This window comes from Manduca sexta, chromosome 19 (genome assembly GCF_014839805.1).
Source record: "Manduca sexta isolate Smith_Timp_Sample1 chromosome 19, JHU_Msex_v1.0, whole genome shotgun sequence".
NCBI lineage: Eukaryota > Metazoa > Arthropoda > Insecta > Lepidoptera > Sphingidae > Manduca > Manduca sexta.
Genome location: NC_051133.1, coordinates 14,844,252 through 14,861,220, shown reverse-complemented (window position 1 = coordinate 14,861,220; position 16,969 = coordinate 14,844,252). Strand labels below are relative to the sequence as shown.

The 16,969-nt window shown below is 36.8% G+C and overlaps 1 protein-coding gene across 5 annotated transcripts in view; it reads left to right on the top strand.

Annotated features, from left to right (window-relative positions):
* Window positions 1-16,969, top strand: part of LOC115442064 — a 95,390-nt gene that overhangs the window by 77,024 nt on the left and 1,397 nt on the right. For all 5 annotated transcript variants that reach the window (XM_030167022.2, XM_030167023.2, XM_030167026.2 and 2 more), the window contains exons 2-6: window positions 9,428-11,906; window positions 13,718-14,355; window positions 14,844-15,156; window positions 15,855-16,176; window positions 16,407-16,655. In XM_030167022.2, the coding sequence (XP_030022882.2) occupies window positions 9,428-11,906; window positions 13,718-14,355; window positions 14,844-15,156; window positions 15,855-16,176; window positions 16,407-16,655 (4,001 nt within the window). The remainder of the gene's footprint in view (window positions 1-9,427; window positions 11,907-13,717; window positions 14,356-14,843; window positions 15,157-15,854; window positions 16,177-16,406; window positions 16,656-16,969) is intronic.

The following is a 16,969-nucleotide window of genomic DNA, read 5'->3' as shown; positions in this document are numbered from 1 at the left end:
CCATATTTAATGATAAATAAAGGTATATCTAAAATATATTTCCTTACTGTCTTTTTATTTTAAAATATAATTAAAATAGATAATCCAGAATTAATAATATACTATAGTTGAATAATTAAATATAAATAATTAATATTAAGTACAGAAATAATGGGCATTGCTTAATAATTATATATTTTTTTTGTCAATAATTGACTTTATACAACGTACTGATAACCGAAACTCACGCTTGACCCTGCATTAGCTCATATAGACTGTACGCTGCGCACTCTTCGCGCTCTACCTCAAAAACGGTTGATCGTAGAAAAAAAAAGTTTAGACAAAAGTTGTAGAGAATTTTATTTTCTACAACTTTGATGTAGGTGAAAATATCATTTAAGCAATAGGAACCGAGATATTCGCGAAAAAACCTTTTTTGTGACCTTTGACCTTCAATATCATAAGACGCGGACACGATAGCATTTGTGACTTTTGAGACAATATCTAGGGCGACAAAACAAAGGTTTTTACCAATTTCCAGCTTATTATCTTTCATTCCGAGGTGAAACACCTAATATGACTGGGTTACTAGAGTTTTGACTCCCATACAAACACAAACTACATTTCTGTCGTTATTTTTGACTATAGACGTGCAAAATACGTGGTGTAAAGAAACAGATAACATTTGCAGTAATCTTTTGCTGTATCAGTGTATGGACAGAGTTTAACGATGACTAATACGTAATAATGGCAATTTATAACATTGTCACACTATTACACTAATGCCAGGTTAATGATGGATCTAGAATGAATCATATTTTTAAACAATTGAACTTATATGATTAGTCATTAGAAATAAATGCAATAGTTTTCCCATGAAATTATTTAATTCGTAAATCGTACAATTGCATTTAGCAGTAATTTCGAATCAACGGTCTTCCCCCGAATTCAAACTAAACATACTAACTTGAACAGCACTGTACTTACAAGAATGCATTGTATTTAACCAGGATAAAAACTTTGCTTAGCATTTTCCTCAAACGTTGGTTCCCACAACCTTTTAATACGTACTTAGACATTCCGGTCCTTACCTGAGAAAGTATTTTGTTCCCAATAAACGCCTTTATTTATACTGTCAGGAAACGAATGGAAATTATCAGACAGTTAAATTCCCTTTCCGATAGGTCTAGTTGGTTTAGTGATTTCTCTGAAACCTAACTGGAGCTATTAGTGCTGTACCGTTAGAAGGGTTTAGGTAACGCTTAATAATAGAGAAATCTTGTATGTGTTGTGCTTCGTTTAAGAAATTAAAACATACATATTAGTACCTGTTTCGTTTCAATAATGCCTAGGTTAGATGTAACGCCACATCACAGGTAAGTGAGCAAGTGCTAGTGCTGTACTGTGATACGTCAGACGACTGATATTCACAAATCCGTCAAAGATTGTCAGAACATGTCATTAGTGTGAAAACCATCAGAATGCATCACGACAGGACATCATCGATGCTTTAGATATAATAAATTCAGCTTTAGATGAAAGTTTGAGCGTAGAGGAGTGTGCATTGTAAATAAAGGCGACATTTCTACTCTCTATGAGAGGATGTCCTGCCAATGATTTTGTCATCTGGTCATTATAAAAATATTGACATTTATAGCGCCCATTAAATATTCAATATTTACACATTGGAACGTTAAGAAACAAGGCGCGCCGCGTTGACTCAGTGTTCACCATATTACGTGACATTTTGCGTTATTACTAATAGGTTTATGCATTCCTTGTCCGAAACGGGTTCCGGAATTTTGGCCTGTTCGTTGGTTTACTGTTATCTGGGTAGTATTTCGATTAGACAATTTCACATTTATTTCTACGCATGAATCGGTATGGCATAATTCAAGATAGCTACATATAAAAAGTATTAATATACCTTTAACAAATATGCTCACAAATCTGATACAAAAAAAAAATATGTGGTAGATTTTGACAAAATCTAAAATTGTCTGCAATTCAACAAATATTTGATAAAACATTTGTCCCAAAGCAGGAATCAATTTTGTGATTTTACATTTCTGTCGGTTCATCGGCCTGCGCCCCGGGCATTGTCAATACCTTTCGTATCTAAATGCGCATAAAATATAAAAATACGATGGATAAATAAAATTCTCACGTACGAAACAGGTTTGGATAAAACTCGAATTAAGATAGAATCAGGATTTTTGCAAGTTCAATAGGCATTGAACCCTGTGTTAACATTTAGTTTTGGAAGATTTTTATAGAAAATATAAAAGATTCCAAAACAAAGCGATACAAAGAGATCGTCGTATCACCTAATGAAAAGTTGCCATCAAATATTATGACTTTACTGTGTCTTAGTAACTGGTGGCACGCCAAAACTTATAATATCATTATCCTGTGAAACCATAGTACCTAATCAGTCTCATCCTGCCCCTAGTAAAAATTATTCCCTTGGTCTTTGAAGTCTTCTGAAATAGAATGGGTTAGATTTCTACGCCAAAACACTGAAAGACTTTAAAATATATCAAAATGCTTATGAGAAACTCTCAAGACAAGTTTCTTTGCGATGTCTTGCATCACCATTACCAATCAACAACCGAATCCTCATTACTAATTGGATCATCAGTATTGCTACATTTCCACAAGCAGTTTGACGAAACAATGCCCCACTGTAATGATCATTTAGTGCACATAATGGTGCATTCTCTTCGGGAGCGGATATCGGGGCCGCCGCTCGCCGGCATCCTTGCACGTTAAATTACAACTCACACTTTGCCATTATGCGATTGGTCGCAGCGTTTATTATTCCTATGTGTGAATAGGTATGTGCTCATTTATCTGTTAATTCCTAACTAAATATCTCTATCATACTATAATTTGGACATAGGCCTTCTTCAAATATTAAAAAACTAAATACAACACTAAATAATAGCGACATTTTTTTACGACACTAAGTTTCATACATTTTAAAATCAGCGCTTTTTTCTATGTTTTTATAACCTAGTAAATGTTTTTTCGAAAAAATATTTCCCTTACGTCCAATTAGCCTTTCAGTCTTCGATATAATAAGTTTCCTTTCCCTGCCACAAGCTGTGAGAGTCTGAACGAGTACTAACTAATGAACATTCATTCCCATATAATTTTACTGCAATAAGTATTCCGTGCACTTTGTTAACATTAACTCTTTATCGATATTAAACCGCGGCGCCAAATAATCGCAAGTATGTAGCGCGTGTGAACCGTAAAGTGTGGCACGATTGTTAAATCTGCATATAGTGATATCATTGAGGTGTTTATAGATGTCTAGTGATTCTGTTCATGTGTTAGTAAAACGATAAAGAAGGTGTTAGGTACTGGGGCTTCTGCGCGCGTGTACGATCTTTCACGAAAAGAAAACCCTCTGAGTTCTTTTCCGGGACGAAACGTAGCCAACAAGTTGATCTGGGACGTGGACTTTCAGTTTGGCAAATTTTATCGAAATCTGTACAGGGGATTCTGTGTGTATTTCCAACAAACTTTTAAGTATCTTCATAAATTTTCATATACGTATGATATGTGTTGGGAAGATTAATTGTATGGACATATGGCAATAATGTAGAAGGGAAGTGCGTCATACAATGTTAAAAAGAAAGTGAAGTGCGTGAGATAAATTGAAGGGCATGTAAATGAATAAGATGGTAATGATTGTTTCGAAGAAATACAAAATCTTTTTGATAATTGCAATAATTGTAAATTTATTAAAAAATATACTATTATTTATATAAAGCTGAAGAGTTTGCTTGAACGCGCTAATCTCAAGAACTAATAACGCAATTTTAAAATTTTATTTACTAATTGGAAGCTACATTACTCCTGAATGCTATAAGCCATTTCGTCCCGGAAAATATAATACGAGACTTTTATCCCGGAAAACTTTCACGCGGACTGACCCGCGAGCAAAACTAGCAAGTAATAAAAGTTAGATCGAAAGTATCAAAATGGATGAATCCACGTAGATTTCAATTCTCATTACCCTGCATACTCAAACTTGCTCATATCTATTTCCTCTTTCAATGACCTTGGTTATTAAAATACAATTTATAGTTTATAAAAACTAGATTAAAGTGTTAGACCCGGGAAAGGTATTCAGGCCGCGATCGGAACAGCTGGGCAACCGGAACATTGAGGTGAAAATACCAAACGCAAATATACAATATTCTATATAGATTCGCCCTACATTTTTAAAACGGCTCTGAGTATTCGGCTTTTGAGCTAACCTAAGATATCAGAAAACTAGGACGACTTTAAAAAAATATTGTCTCATGTTTAGCGCAAGCATAACTACGTTAATAAAATCTCACCACATCATATGGCGGTCATGTTTTGCTCTACTTTTACTCGTGACTATTCACTTGCATGTTTGTAATAAAAAATACCGGAGACGAAATTTAAATGTATCCTTAGCAAAATATTCAGTGGTCTAAACATATTTTTTATTACAAATACATAAGTATTTGCATTATTCACAACAATAATAATACAGAAAATATTACTAAGAGTTTAGGTAATAATATAATATAATCATGCCCTTAATATCCAAATACTTTTTACAACACAAATTAACTTTATAGCAACCAAAATTCTTCCACATCTGACGAATCAGTATAGGCCTTTAAACCACCTTTAAATATAGAAAAAAAATTACAACAATAATTCGGTGTAGGCAGTGTGTTGACTGTCCAGCTCTGGATGCGTTTATTTCCATACCTTACCACTAATTTTAATTAAGGAATGGAATGGAACACAAGGAATTATCATTTACACGGTGAATAACTATCAATGATATAATTTCTATAACACCTAAAATATTATCCATTAGAGGTGTTACGCCTAATTTAGAAGAGAGTTCAAGCACCAAGGATACATCAGCGACCCGAGCACTTAAATAAAAAAAACACTATCGCCATTTAGTGGTTGCGATGACGCCCGCATGAATATTAAAGCTGTGATTGATAGAGTTATCAATTGTGCCCGGTCTAGACAAACACATTATGATGTCTGCTCGTTCTTGTTCAAACAATTGAATTGACGGTTGGTGTTAATAATTGCGGTGCTAATACAACTGATAAGTTTTGAAATGATCTGTTAATCTTGATGCGTATCAATTCTATAATAAAAAGGTAAAGTGTAAGATGTAGGAGCAATATCCGAAATTATTGATTCGGTCCTAAAAAACTATGAGCACGCATATCCTATAAAACCAGTCATAAACCATACTATTGTAATACTGTCTTTGAATAACATAATAACTTACTTAACATAATAACTTTGGTTATATTTTATTTCGATATACTTTTATTTTGAATAAAAATATACTTGCGATCAATTCTTAATTTTAAATAAAACTATTGGTTTCTATATTACGTACTGCGTCCATTAAAAGTCACTCATTTCCCGCCTAAGTTATCTTTTCAAGTATATCTATATCTGTAGCAGCATCCGCATCAAATCAACCGTGATACTGACAATAGACTCGACCGTCAAACTTAATGAATGCTATGATTATGCACTTTTTGTTCTCGTACAAAATACTGTGTAAAAACAAGTGACATTGCTATGGCGGAATTTGCATCAGGGTTATGACTATTAAGTTTAATATTTCGTGTCTTAGCGTTTAATGACTGTACTCTGATATTTTTGTATACTATTTTAAAGATATATATTTTTTTATTGCTTTGTATGACGAGACGAGCTTGCCGTTCGCCTGATGGTAAGCGATACGACTGCCTATAAACAGTAGGAACACCATCCAATACCTTGAATTACAAAGTATTGTTTGGTATTTCACTACGCTCGCTATCCTAAGACATAAGATGTTAAGTCTTATTATGTTCAGTAGTTACACTGGCTACAAATATATAAGATACTAGGTTGCTTACGACTTCTTTTGTAATAATTCTTTTCTGCATTGTGGACGTTCCGGGATAAGAATAAAGCTAAATACCAATTCTAAATCCAAAACTCTATTTAACATAAAAGATGCGCATAATAAATTTTAGCAAAAACTAGAGACAAAACTAAATGATTCATATCTGATGAACTTTGATACCAGATAAATGATATATTGCTCTAGCCTATTACTAATCGAAGGTTATATGAAATTGATTCAGAGCATGTATCTAATATAACGAGCCATGAGCATGATTATTATAACAGTAAAGATTGTGCTTTGACGTCTTACTAACCAGAGTACGGAGAACAAGTATAGTAGTTTATTTTTTGTTAATATAAAAAAGTATTGAAGACTCCAGGTAAATGGTAAATAACATAAACACCGTTATTTTATAACAGCTTAAATAGTTGTTTCTACAATGTAGTCTTCAAGTAAATGTTTTGATGTCGCAGTTTATGACTAAAGTTTGGTATTTGTCGTGTTCAATCAAACTGTAATGTAAGTTGTAACATTTATTCATAATTTTGTCTTACCATGATGCAAGTATTTCATGTCATAGAAAGGAAAGCCGTAGTTTAGCCCACAAATGTTTTACGTTTATCAATCAAGGCAGTTAACAAATAAAATACACATAAACAAAAATCAAAAACTTAATTATAGCTTCATTAATAAATTAGACGTGTTACCATATATAATTAGATCCGCCTCGAAGGACCAACTAAGTAGTCCGGTCCCTTAATATGGTATTGTTAATTATAATATTTTAACATATTTGCTATTCAAATATTGTGCCCGAGCCATTATTTTGATAGCCTCAACACATCAGTTAATAATTATCTGGTTGTAAATCGACTTCTGGTTTGGATGTTATGGCAATGGAAGGTCCTCATGGTTTCTTATAGCTACGACATACATCTTATATTTTGATTTGGAGTAATACTGTTGCTACATACATACATACATACATAGTATCACGCCTTTATCCCATAAGGGTAGGCAGAGACTATGGATTGCCACTTTACTGCTGCTAGACCCTGGCTAATTAATTTTATTACACAACCACCAATAAATATACGTATGTTGTGGCCACCCGCCTATCCTCAATCCAATACGAAAGAAATCCTTCACCTATATACTGCCTACTGCATTGTACCCGAACACCTGAAGTAACAAATGCACTAAGCACACCATCGGTATTTACTCGACCCTCTTAAAACAATTCGATATTGCGTTGTAATTATTTTAAAAGATATATAAATTTTGCGCAATTGCCCCGCTGGCCTTAATATGCTTAGCAAGTGTAAATATTTGGACATATGCCTATAATACACCACATGTATTAAGCCTCATTCATTAATGTTAATTTTGGATGAAAATTATGCCAGTTTGTTTTGTGTTTCCTACGTGGTTTGATTAATGGTTTTCCCTGGGATAAAAGTAGCATGTAGGATAACCCCGGATCTGATTTATCTATGTCATAACATTCGAATCCATACTTAACTCCTGGGTTTAATTCTAATCCGCCTAAACTTCAGATACTTTCGCGTCTATAAGTGATCAATGAACGAGTAGATACCCTAAAGGAATTGTGATTAAAAAGGGTGCAGATACCCTAAAGCAATATCTAGACTTGGACTTCGTCAAACATTCGTTTACGATATTTCCTTCATATTGTTATATATTCTGTTGGAGCCTCTCACCAATCAGTAATCATGTGATACCAATAATCATAGCTAGCTATCAACTTCAATTAGCAATTAATAGAGTCCATAAGACATTGCGAATATAACCCTGATCTTTCATTAAATTTAAAAGGATCGATGAGGAAATCCAGGTTTCTATCAGTCTCATTGCTGGTTGCTTCTAATCATTAGACCTAAGAGTCTTTTTTGTCTCATCTTTAAAGATTATTAAAAGAGTGTGTTCTAGGGGTAGAATAAATTCATAAAATACGTCTCATCAGTTCTTTCATCTTCGTACATGATAGAAGCTTCCATAGTACCTCTAATTTTTTTGTATTCCTTAAACTTTAATTCCTTTGCAGTAAACTGAGGTAAATCTAGATATGTCATAAAATCATGGTCTGTTTACATTGTCAGTAAGTTGTGTTGAAAATACCGTACATATTTATGTATACTCATTAGTGTTGACTGTTCGCAGACCGTGACGCAGTCACGCTTAGAGATGGAAGGGCAAGAGTATGGTGGAATCTACATTGTGACCGACTGACGTAGCATAGCTAAACTAAAGGATGAACAGTTATGTAATGTTGATGAACTTATTAAAATTAACTCCCAATATCCCAAATAAAATAATAAAGCAGTAAATACAATGGAACATCAAAATAATAAGAAAGTAGGAAAGGGAACATTTTTTGCTTTCTGACTTTTTGGGTAAAGCACGGTTAATCCGCGTCTGTATTACATAAGTAAGGTAACATACGCTCTTCAGAAGCTAAGAGTTTTAACTTTTCTATAGTTACTATACATTCGAAAAAAACCGCAATAATGTTTCTATTAATTGACTTCACACATTGTCATTCGTTAATATTACACTGCGCTGCACTGTACCTCTGCGTATCAACATACATCCAGCGTAACCACGCATACATGATACGACACAGTTTTCCAATATTTCCATCACATTATGAATGTTTGATCTACATATAAATAGTATGCATTGTTCGGGGAGAAAGTACGTCGTACGCCGCGCATAATAACAGTAACGGAACGTGACTTACCAGCTAAATTGCATGGCGAAATATGTCTTGAATGCATAGCAATAGAGAGGATCTAGACAAGGGTCCTGAGGGATAGATAGTTCATTGGTACAATGAGTAATATCCTGGAATATCACGATTTCAAAGTATGTCACGAAATAAGATTCATAAATGGAGAGACAAATTAAAAATATTGAAATGAACCGTCCCAAAAGCCGCCTGAGACGGAGGAAAGACATTTTCGAAGTAGGTTAACAAGGTAAACAGCTGTTTAACACAACACCACTTAGGTCACACAAAGCCAAGAAAACCTCAATTTTAAGTATTCAAATAACGGAATTCAAATCACATTACGAGACTAGGTAACCCTAAGTGGGAACGAATTGCTTTAACCGCAAACAAGCGTTTTACGTAAGGATACAAACTCACGCAAGTTTACGTAACATTACAAGTTAGACTGACACTCCGGTGCACCCTATAGATAATTTACAATTATTCGTGTCCAAGAATGACGGTAATACGATGGTGAATTACACACTTCATCTGTCACAGTTTGCAACCTCGATGCGTGTGAAGTTAGCAACCTAATAAAACTGGAATAGACGGCGAAATTAGTTCCAAGTAGTTATTATTGCAGAAAGTCTGTAATTTGTGATTGTTGAAGCGCTGGATTACTGGCGTAGAAAATTATGCGCTGGGAAATGTCTACGATGTATCATTCATTATTGTTGTTGATGTGTTTATTAAACAAATATTTATAAATGATGTTTCTTCTTTCGCAGAATGCCAGTTACGTGATCAACAGACGGTATTCGAAGGACAAGATGTCGCCGGTGTGCCACAACTTCGTGCAAAACGCGTGGAAGAAGGACTTCTGCTCAAACTGCTTCAAGTCGCGCGAGGAACACGTCAAGCAGGAGCGCACCACAGAGGGCAGCAAGTACCTCGCGACGCCTTTCCAAAACAGAAGCACCTTCTTCAAAAAGACACCACCGAGCATACTCAAAATACATCCAAAGAAAAAGAACAAACGTAGTGTCAGTTTTCCCGAGGAAGTGTGCAGTGTTATAGGTTTTGGGGGTGACGACTGGTCAGACGAAGAAGAATTCGAAGTGTCTGAAGACAACGATGAAGACGACACTTTCCCTGATACAGAAGAAGAGAGGGAATTGCACAGAATAACAAAATCTAACACCGATTTTAATACAGTTAAGGCTAATTTGTTGGGAGACTCTATGGGTAAGTCTTACACATCGCTGCTGCTAGGTAAGATGCAAACGGACTCCGATGGAAAAAAGAAAACTTTGCTGGTTTCTGTAACACCCTTCGGACAAGAGAACAAACCGGCAAATATAAAGTCGCATGTTCGTAAACCCGCCGTTATACACGTATCGGAGGCGACCGCTGAAGATACTACCAGTAGTTATAAAACTAATATAATATTATCTACATATGTAAAGGATTCAGAAACTATTATTACATCCGAAGGAGTAGATACTTCGGGAACTTTATGTACAGAAAAGTCTTTGCTCGAAGAGATATCAGAGACATTGGAACAAAATCGAATGTCAGTTAGTGGAGACCTTCACCTGTCACAAAAAGACAAAAACAAACCAACGGTGATCGAGGAAAAGGTTAAGGAGAGCATGCAAGACGAGCCAGATAAAAAAGAGATGGCTGAAATGAAAAAAAACGGGATAGTGAGGCAACCGCCATTAATCAAAACTAAAGAACGGCCCAAGGTGAATCTAAGTAGGTCGGAATTCAAATTTTGTAAGATAAATATTGAGAGCAGCAGTGTTGACTCAGCCGTTAGCACGCTCAACTCTACTGCTAATAATTCACTCGCGTCCGACGACGAAAGTTTCAGTGGACGGACCGACTCGGACAACGACGACAGCGGACACTTCTCAGAAAGTCATAAATGCGAAGAAACCGTTAAGATTAAGGTGTTCAGCGAAGGCGACAAAAACATCAAAATCTCTCCCATCGGACAACTTAGAAAAGTTGATGGGCAGGCCAGCAGCGGCTATTCAACATTCCAAAGTCCGATTATGGATATGCCTCCGATAATACCAAAACAGTCCGATAACATGTTCTCAGCAGAGGCCAGTAGAGAGCTGGCGGGCGAACCGGACGGCCGGGCCGATCCGGACGAGGCGAGCGAAGCGCCGGCGCTCCCTAAAAGCCCAATACCCACGCTAGACCCGCGGCCATCGTTTCTGCACGGAATGATATCGGACGTACTGCCTGCTCACAAACCCGTCCTACCGGAAAAACCCAAATTACCAGTCAAACCACTCATAAAATCGTCCACGAAAAAAACCTCTATAACAACGCACCAAACGCAAATAATGCATATACATTCGAAAAGAGATGACGATGAAAAAATAATGAAAATGATGAGTGAGGAAAAAAACAACGAAATAAGTGAAGTGCACGAAGAGAAATCCGAAACGGTGTATTACGCACAACCGGTTCTGACTAAACAAGACAGCGACACGTCTTTAAGCAGCCTAAATAAGCGTAAAGCGCCGACGCCGCCATCGTCACCGACGGTCGAAGAATACCCAAACTTGTACCAAAGAAATTCTAGTGGATCGTCGAAATCAGACTCGCCAGTTGTCAGAGAAATGGAGAAACGTGAGAGAGCCACTACATCTACGTCGCGATCAAAAACTATGGAAGAGATGGAAATTAAAAAAGTCGATGTCACTCCAGAACCGGCACCTCGACGTAACATCTCATTATCACACGACAACTTGCTTTTAGACGACAAAAGGAAAGGCAAGCTAAAATTTTCCATCAAAAAACTCCTTCGAATAGGGTCGTCTAAGGATTTAGACAAGAAAGAGCTGAGCGTTGCGACGGTGACTAAAGTCACGAGTAAGCCTGAAGAAATCTACGACCTAACTCCAAAACCGAAACCCAGGTTGGTGATCATTCATCCACTGGATATTAACGGGTCGAATGTGGAAGTTGTGAAGTCGAACTGCGAGATACCAGACCTTCGGAGACTGAGCCATGATGATATATCGTCGATATACAGCGTGAGTAGTTCTGCTACCGAGCCCGAAACGCCTAAAATTCTGAACAAGCCTCCTCCCCCACCAAGACACAATGAGGAATGCAAAGCCACGTCCCATCCACCGAAACCTGCGCGTCCACCACCGCCGAAATCCGCAGCTCTTCAAAAAAAGCAAAAACAGCAAGCATGGACTCCAGCGCCGAGCAAAACGGACAACATTTACGCCAATTTGGGTCAGTTTCTTGTTATTAACATTGTTTCTACAGTATCTAATATCTATACTAATGTATAAAGCTATAGAGTTTGTTTCAACATGCTAATCTCAAGAACAACTAAACGTATTTTGTTTTTTAACTAATAGGAAGCTACAATACTCCTGGGCCCTTATTCTGTAAGATAGTGTAAACGCGTAACGCGGCCGTGTCATGTTATCTTCGAGAAATGTGCGTGGAATGGTATTCTATAAGCCAAATTTCTATAGTCCTAAACATGATACGTTGTGTTAAGTGCTTGTTACGGACTGTCAAAATAACGTGCGGCATAGAGAATAAGGCCCCTGAATGCTATAGGCTACTCTTTATCCCGGAAACAAAATAATCTCATAAAAACTTTCACACGCGAGCGAAGCCGCATCAAAAAGCTACTTATTAATAAGAACCGAAATATAGGCTACCTTGTTCATAATCTGGAAATACTTTTTCTTTTCAAAGATGTGACAGTATCGAATCCTAGAAAGTACTTTAATACTTCTAAGAATAAATCTACATACTAATAGTCAGTCAATATTTATGATGTCATGTCCATTTACTTAGGACATCGGCCTTGAAATTTACATAAATACAAACCATAAATTCTGCGTAATTGTTTCTAGAATACCTTACAGATATCGTTTCTCAGAACTTAGTATAGAAAGCCTAACGTTTTAAGACAGGGCAATTAGAACCAAGTTTTCAATAAAGATTGTAAAATTTCACTAGAAAACATATTTATAACAGCGGCAAAGAAAATTTGTTAAGTATTTTAGTTATGAGAAACATTTTATTTATATTTCTGGTTATAATTATAATAATATCAGCCCTGTATTATATACTTGCCCACTGCTGAGAACGGGCCTCCTCTCCTTCTGAGAGGGATTAGGCCTTAGTCCACCACGCTGGCCTAGTGCGGATTGGTAGACTTCACACACCTTCGAAATTCCTATAGAGAACTTCTCGGATGTGCAGGTTTCCTCACGATGTTTTCCTTCACCGTTAAAGCGAACGATAAATTCACAAAGAATACACACGTGGTTTTTTTTAGAAAAGTCAGAGGTGTGTGCCCTTGGGATTTGAACCTGCGGACATTTGTCTTGGCAGACCGTTCCACACCCAACTAGGCTATCGCCGCTTTACACTTTACATATTTACATACTTTACATATTATACTTTACATATTTCTGGTTGGTATTGCTAATTTATGAGCAAAAAGGTAAATACCATATAACCCCATAAATTTTCGGCAATTAAAATTTCCGACATGATATCAAAAAAGAAAATCACTCGAAATGCTATCCACTACACATTTCGTAACTTAGATTTTCACTAATATAAGTGAATAAGGTCACATCACGTAATTCACTTTTCCCCGCGTTACGTATTCAAAATAGGTTAACGTTTAACATAATCGAAACATTAAAACAGAAAATGTCGCGGTATAAATATTTATTGAAGCTTAGGCTAAGGCTATTTGAATAGCTGTTTAAATTGTACGCATATTTGATTAACTACGCAGTATTCCGCTCACAAATCGCTTTCAAAAGAATTGTCGTCAGTCATTATACAATAATACTAGGTTTTAATTTGGCATTACCTTTCAGTAGCACACATATCAGATGCTGTGCTGTCTTTTACTGCATTGAATGTTATGATATAAACAGTTGATTTTTTATCTCACAGTCTCCAAATTGTGTAAGTGCATATGTTAGCCAGCTTCATAGTTGTTATAACGACAGTATACGTTATAATTTCACAATATCGAAATTAAAACCAGCTTTATCTCATTTTAGGTGAAATTAGATCAGCCCTCGCGCCAAGAAAACCGGAGCGGACAGCCAGCATGCGAGAAAGAGAGGCACATTTGGAACTACCAAAAAGAAGAACACAGATAGACGACGACAAAGACGAAATCGACGATGGACCTCAAGAACTAGTGCAAGCCACAAACGAACCCGTCATACATAACTATGACGACGTGTATAACAACTCCAAGTATGAAGAAGAAAACTGTGATTCAGCCAAAAACAGTGACAGCGACTACGAGTATGTCCATCACGCGAGATCCAGCTCGCCTGAATGCGACGCAGCCATCAAGCCCAGAGAAGCAACCGCCGAAAGAAACGACAACAGAAAAAGTGAAATCGAAAGTAGTGTAGAATATCCAAAATACAACGGATTCAGATCCTCCCTGCCTTACTGTGGAAGCGAGACAGAGTCAGAAATTTATTCTCCGTACAGTTTCTACAGTTCAACAGACAATATGGACAGTTCCAATAATGAAGATTACCAGAGTGACATGACACCAAAAACTACGACGAACAAACTACGAGTAAGGAAAGGCCGCAGTGTTGTGCACAGGAATTTAGAAGATAATTACGGCGCGGTGGTAATAGCAAATCACGAAGCGCTCGCGCAAGTTTTAGAGCAGGTAATTTACCTACTTATGTTGTCTCGACTAAGATGGCTCGTGTTGCGAAGTCCGTAATAGTTGTTTAAAATCAATTTGTTTGCTCGCCGCCGCAATCGCTAATGATTACGTTTACATCGCATTCCAGGGCGTTTTATGTGACATTTCCTTGCTTTAGTAAGATTACTTCATAACTTATCTCATGAGTAATTTGAAAGTATATTGATATCCACATAGTAAAGCTGACATCAATCTTTATTACCGCTGTAAACTTCATTTTACTATTATTCTTCGTTTTTAGATACTAACTAGTTATTGAAAACTAGATATTTCTTACTCGCATTGATTGTTATACAATTACTGCCACGCATAAACTCCAGATTAAAGTAAATGCCGTTGCTTTACAACGTTCTAAATGTAAAATAGTTGTTTAGAGATGCCAACTAATTTATATTGAAAAAATTTTACACCATCTAGTAATTGATGTATACAAATATGTTCATTTACAGGTCCAGCAAAGTGCAGCAATGCAGCCATCATTACGAGGACTTAAAGCCTGCACTAATCTCCGATGGAACGACTTCTCGATCCAATCCCCCAAGGGTTTCGTGAAAGCTGGCAAGCGTATCTTCTACCCAGCGGTGTGGAACTCTAGCCAGGGTCCAGTGAACGTGACGCTCATGCTGCATAAGGAGCAGATGGCCTCACAAATCGTGTGCCAGCAATCAGTACAGCAGACGTTGAGTTTGAACGCTGTGACGGAGTTTTGTGACCTGGTCCCGCGGCAGCAGTTCGGAGAAGATGGGGAGGATTTGGTTCAAGGTAAATATGGTTTGGAATTACCTAACTAAGAAATATTATTGTCAGACATTTTAGCTGTAATCTTTCCGGTAAATAACTGAAGTAGAATTTCATTAGGGCTAGCAAGACGAATTTATTACTCAAACCATTTCAGCATAGTAGATTATATATAATGTTCATGTAGACTATGCAAGATAAATTCTGCAATTAACTAATCGATAGATATCTTTCAACAAGAACTAACATCAAATACCAGATCTACTTTCTTCTTCATTCTAATAAATAAAATGTGACTGCTATCGCGACTCAATGTTAACGACATCAAAGTGGGACTGTGGTGCCTTGGAATAAAGCCAACAACTGCACTATTGTAAACCGTTACAATCGCTCGACCTTATGTGTATGAACTCTAAAGGAAAACATTTGACATTATATCAAATTCCAAAGAGTCATAAAGCAACACATTTTTATACAAGGTGATCAAAAACCTCAACTAACCTAACTTAATAAAAGAAGATATAACTAGATAATTTATAACTCTCTTTATCGAAATACTGTTTTCGTTGGCATCCGTGTGGGTTAAAAGTTTCAACTTGAATATTATAATATGCTATCTGGTATTCGTTAGCTTAGTTTCAGGTTTTCTGTAATTATTTTTTCTCATATTTATTATCAGGTTATTTCGAATGTAACTTAATTATAATCATCTCTAATTCCAGCCACAATAGTAGTTTTGGCACATGCGCAAGTAGACACAATCCAATCATACGGCGAAAGCCTCCACGCAGCCGAAGGTCTTACCACGAACTACCAATTAGTGCAAACAGAGCAGATCCACGAGGCGATATTCATGATGCTGCAACTCATCAACGGACTGAAGTGTCTCCAGGCGCGGGGCGTGGAGGAGATCTCGGAGTCGCTGACGTCATTCGTGACGTTACGGGAGAACAATGGGAACAGTCAGCCTTCGTCCGATGATAGGCTGAGTTCGCTGTCAGCCCCGAAGACTAATTGTTACGGAAGATTGTGTATATTACAAGGGTAAGATATTTAAATAAGATAACGCTATCTCTGAAAGGCAGAAGTGCAACTAGGGGATTGTTTTCCAAACCCAGAAGTGCATTGAATGGCTTTCCAAAATCTTTTTCTATGCATAAATATTTTAGGGTATTTTTAGAACAAATCCATATTAAAAACTCAACCTGTATATGATAATGCCATGTCAGTTTTATAGTAAAAATAATAACTAATAAATTTTTCAACCATTCCAGCTTAAGCGAAGAAATAAACTGCAGTAAATCAGACGACGAGCATGTCAATTCCCTGTGCAAGTGCGCCATCCGTGCGTTAGAGATCCTTCTGCCAGGGGAGAAGTTAAATCCCCTGCTCAAAGAGATCCTGCAGGAGGAACGCGCCGTATCCCTCAACCAGGCTAAATCAGTCCTGGAGTTCATGCTGTGGGGACCTCTGGATGTGGTCCAAGGAGTGCCTGTGAATGACAGGGAATTATCTCTGCAAAGGTAATTTTTCGTATAAACCATGGTTTGACAATTCGGCATTAAAAAAGTAAAGTGGGATATGAAAAAGTGCTCAAATAGGTGCCAATGGATGTATTTTCAGTGTCTATGCAGTTTTTTCTGTGTTACTTTCTCGATGGTAAATGGATTAGCATCTAGAGTATCGATTAACGGGAAATGATTATCATTCGCTAATCATGTCGCTTTTCACATCCTGTTCATCATTTAAAAAGATAATCGAATTCATGTTTATTTTATCATTCGTCTTTGTTAATCAGGAACTAAATTAACTTAGACACACATCATGCCTTTAGAGG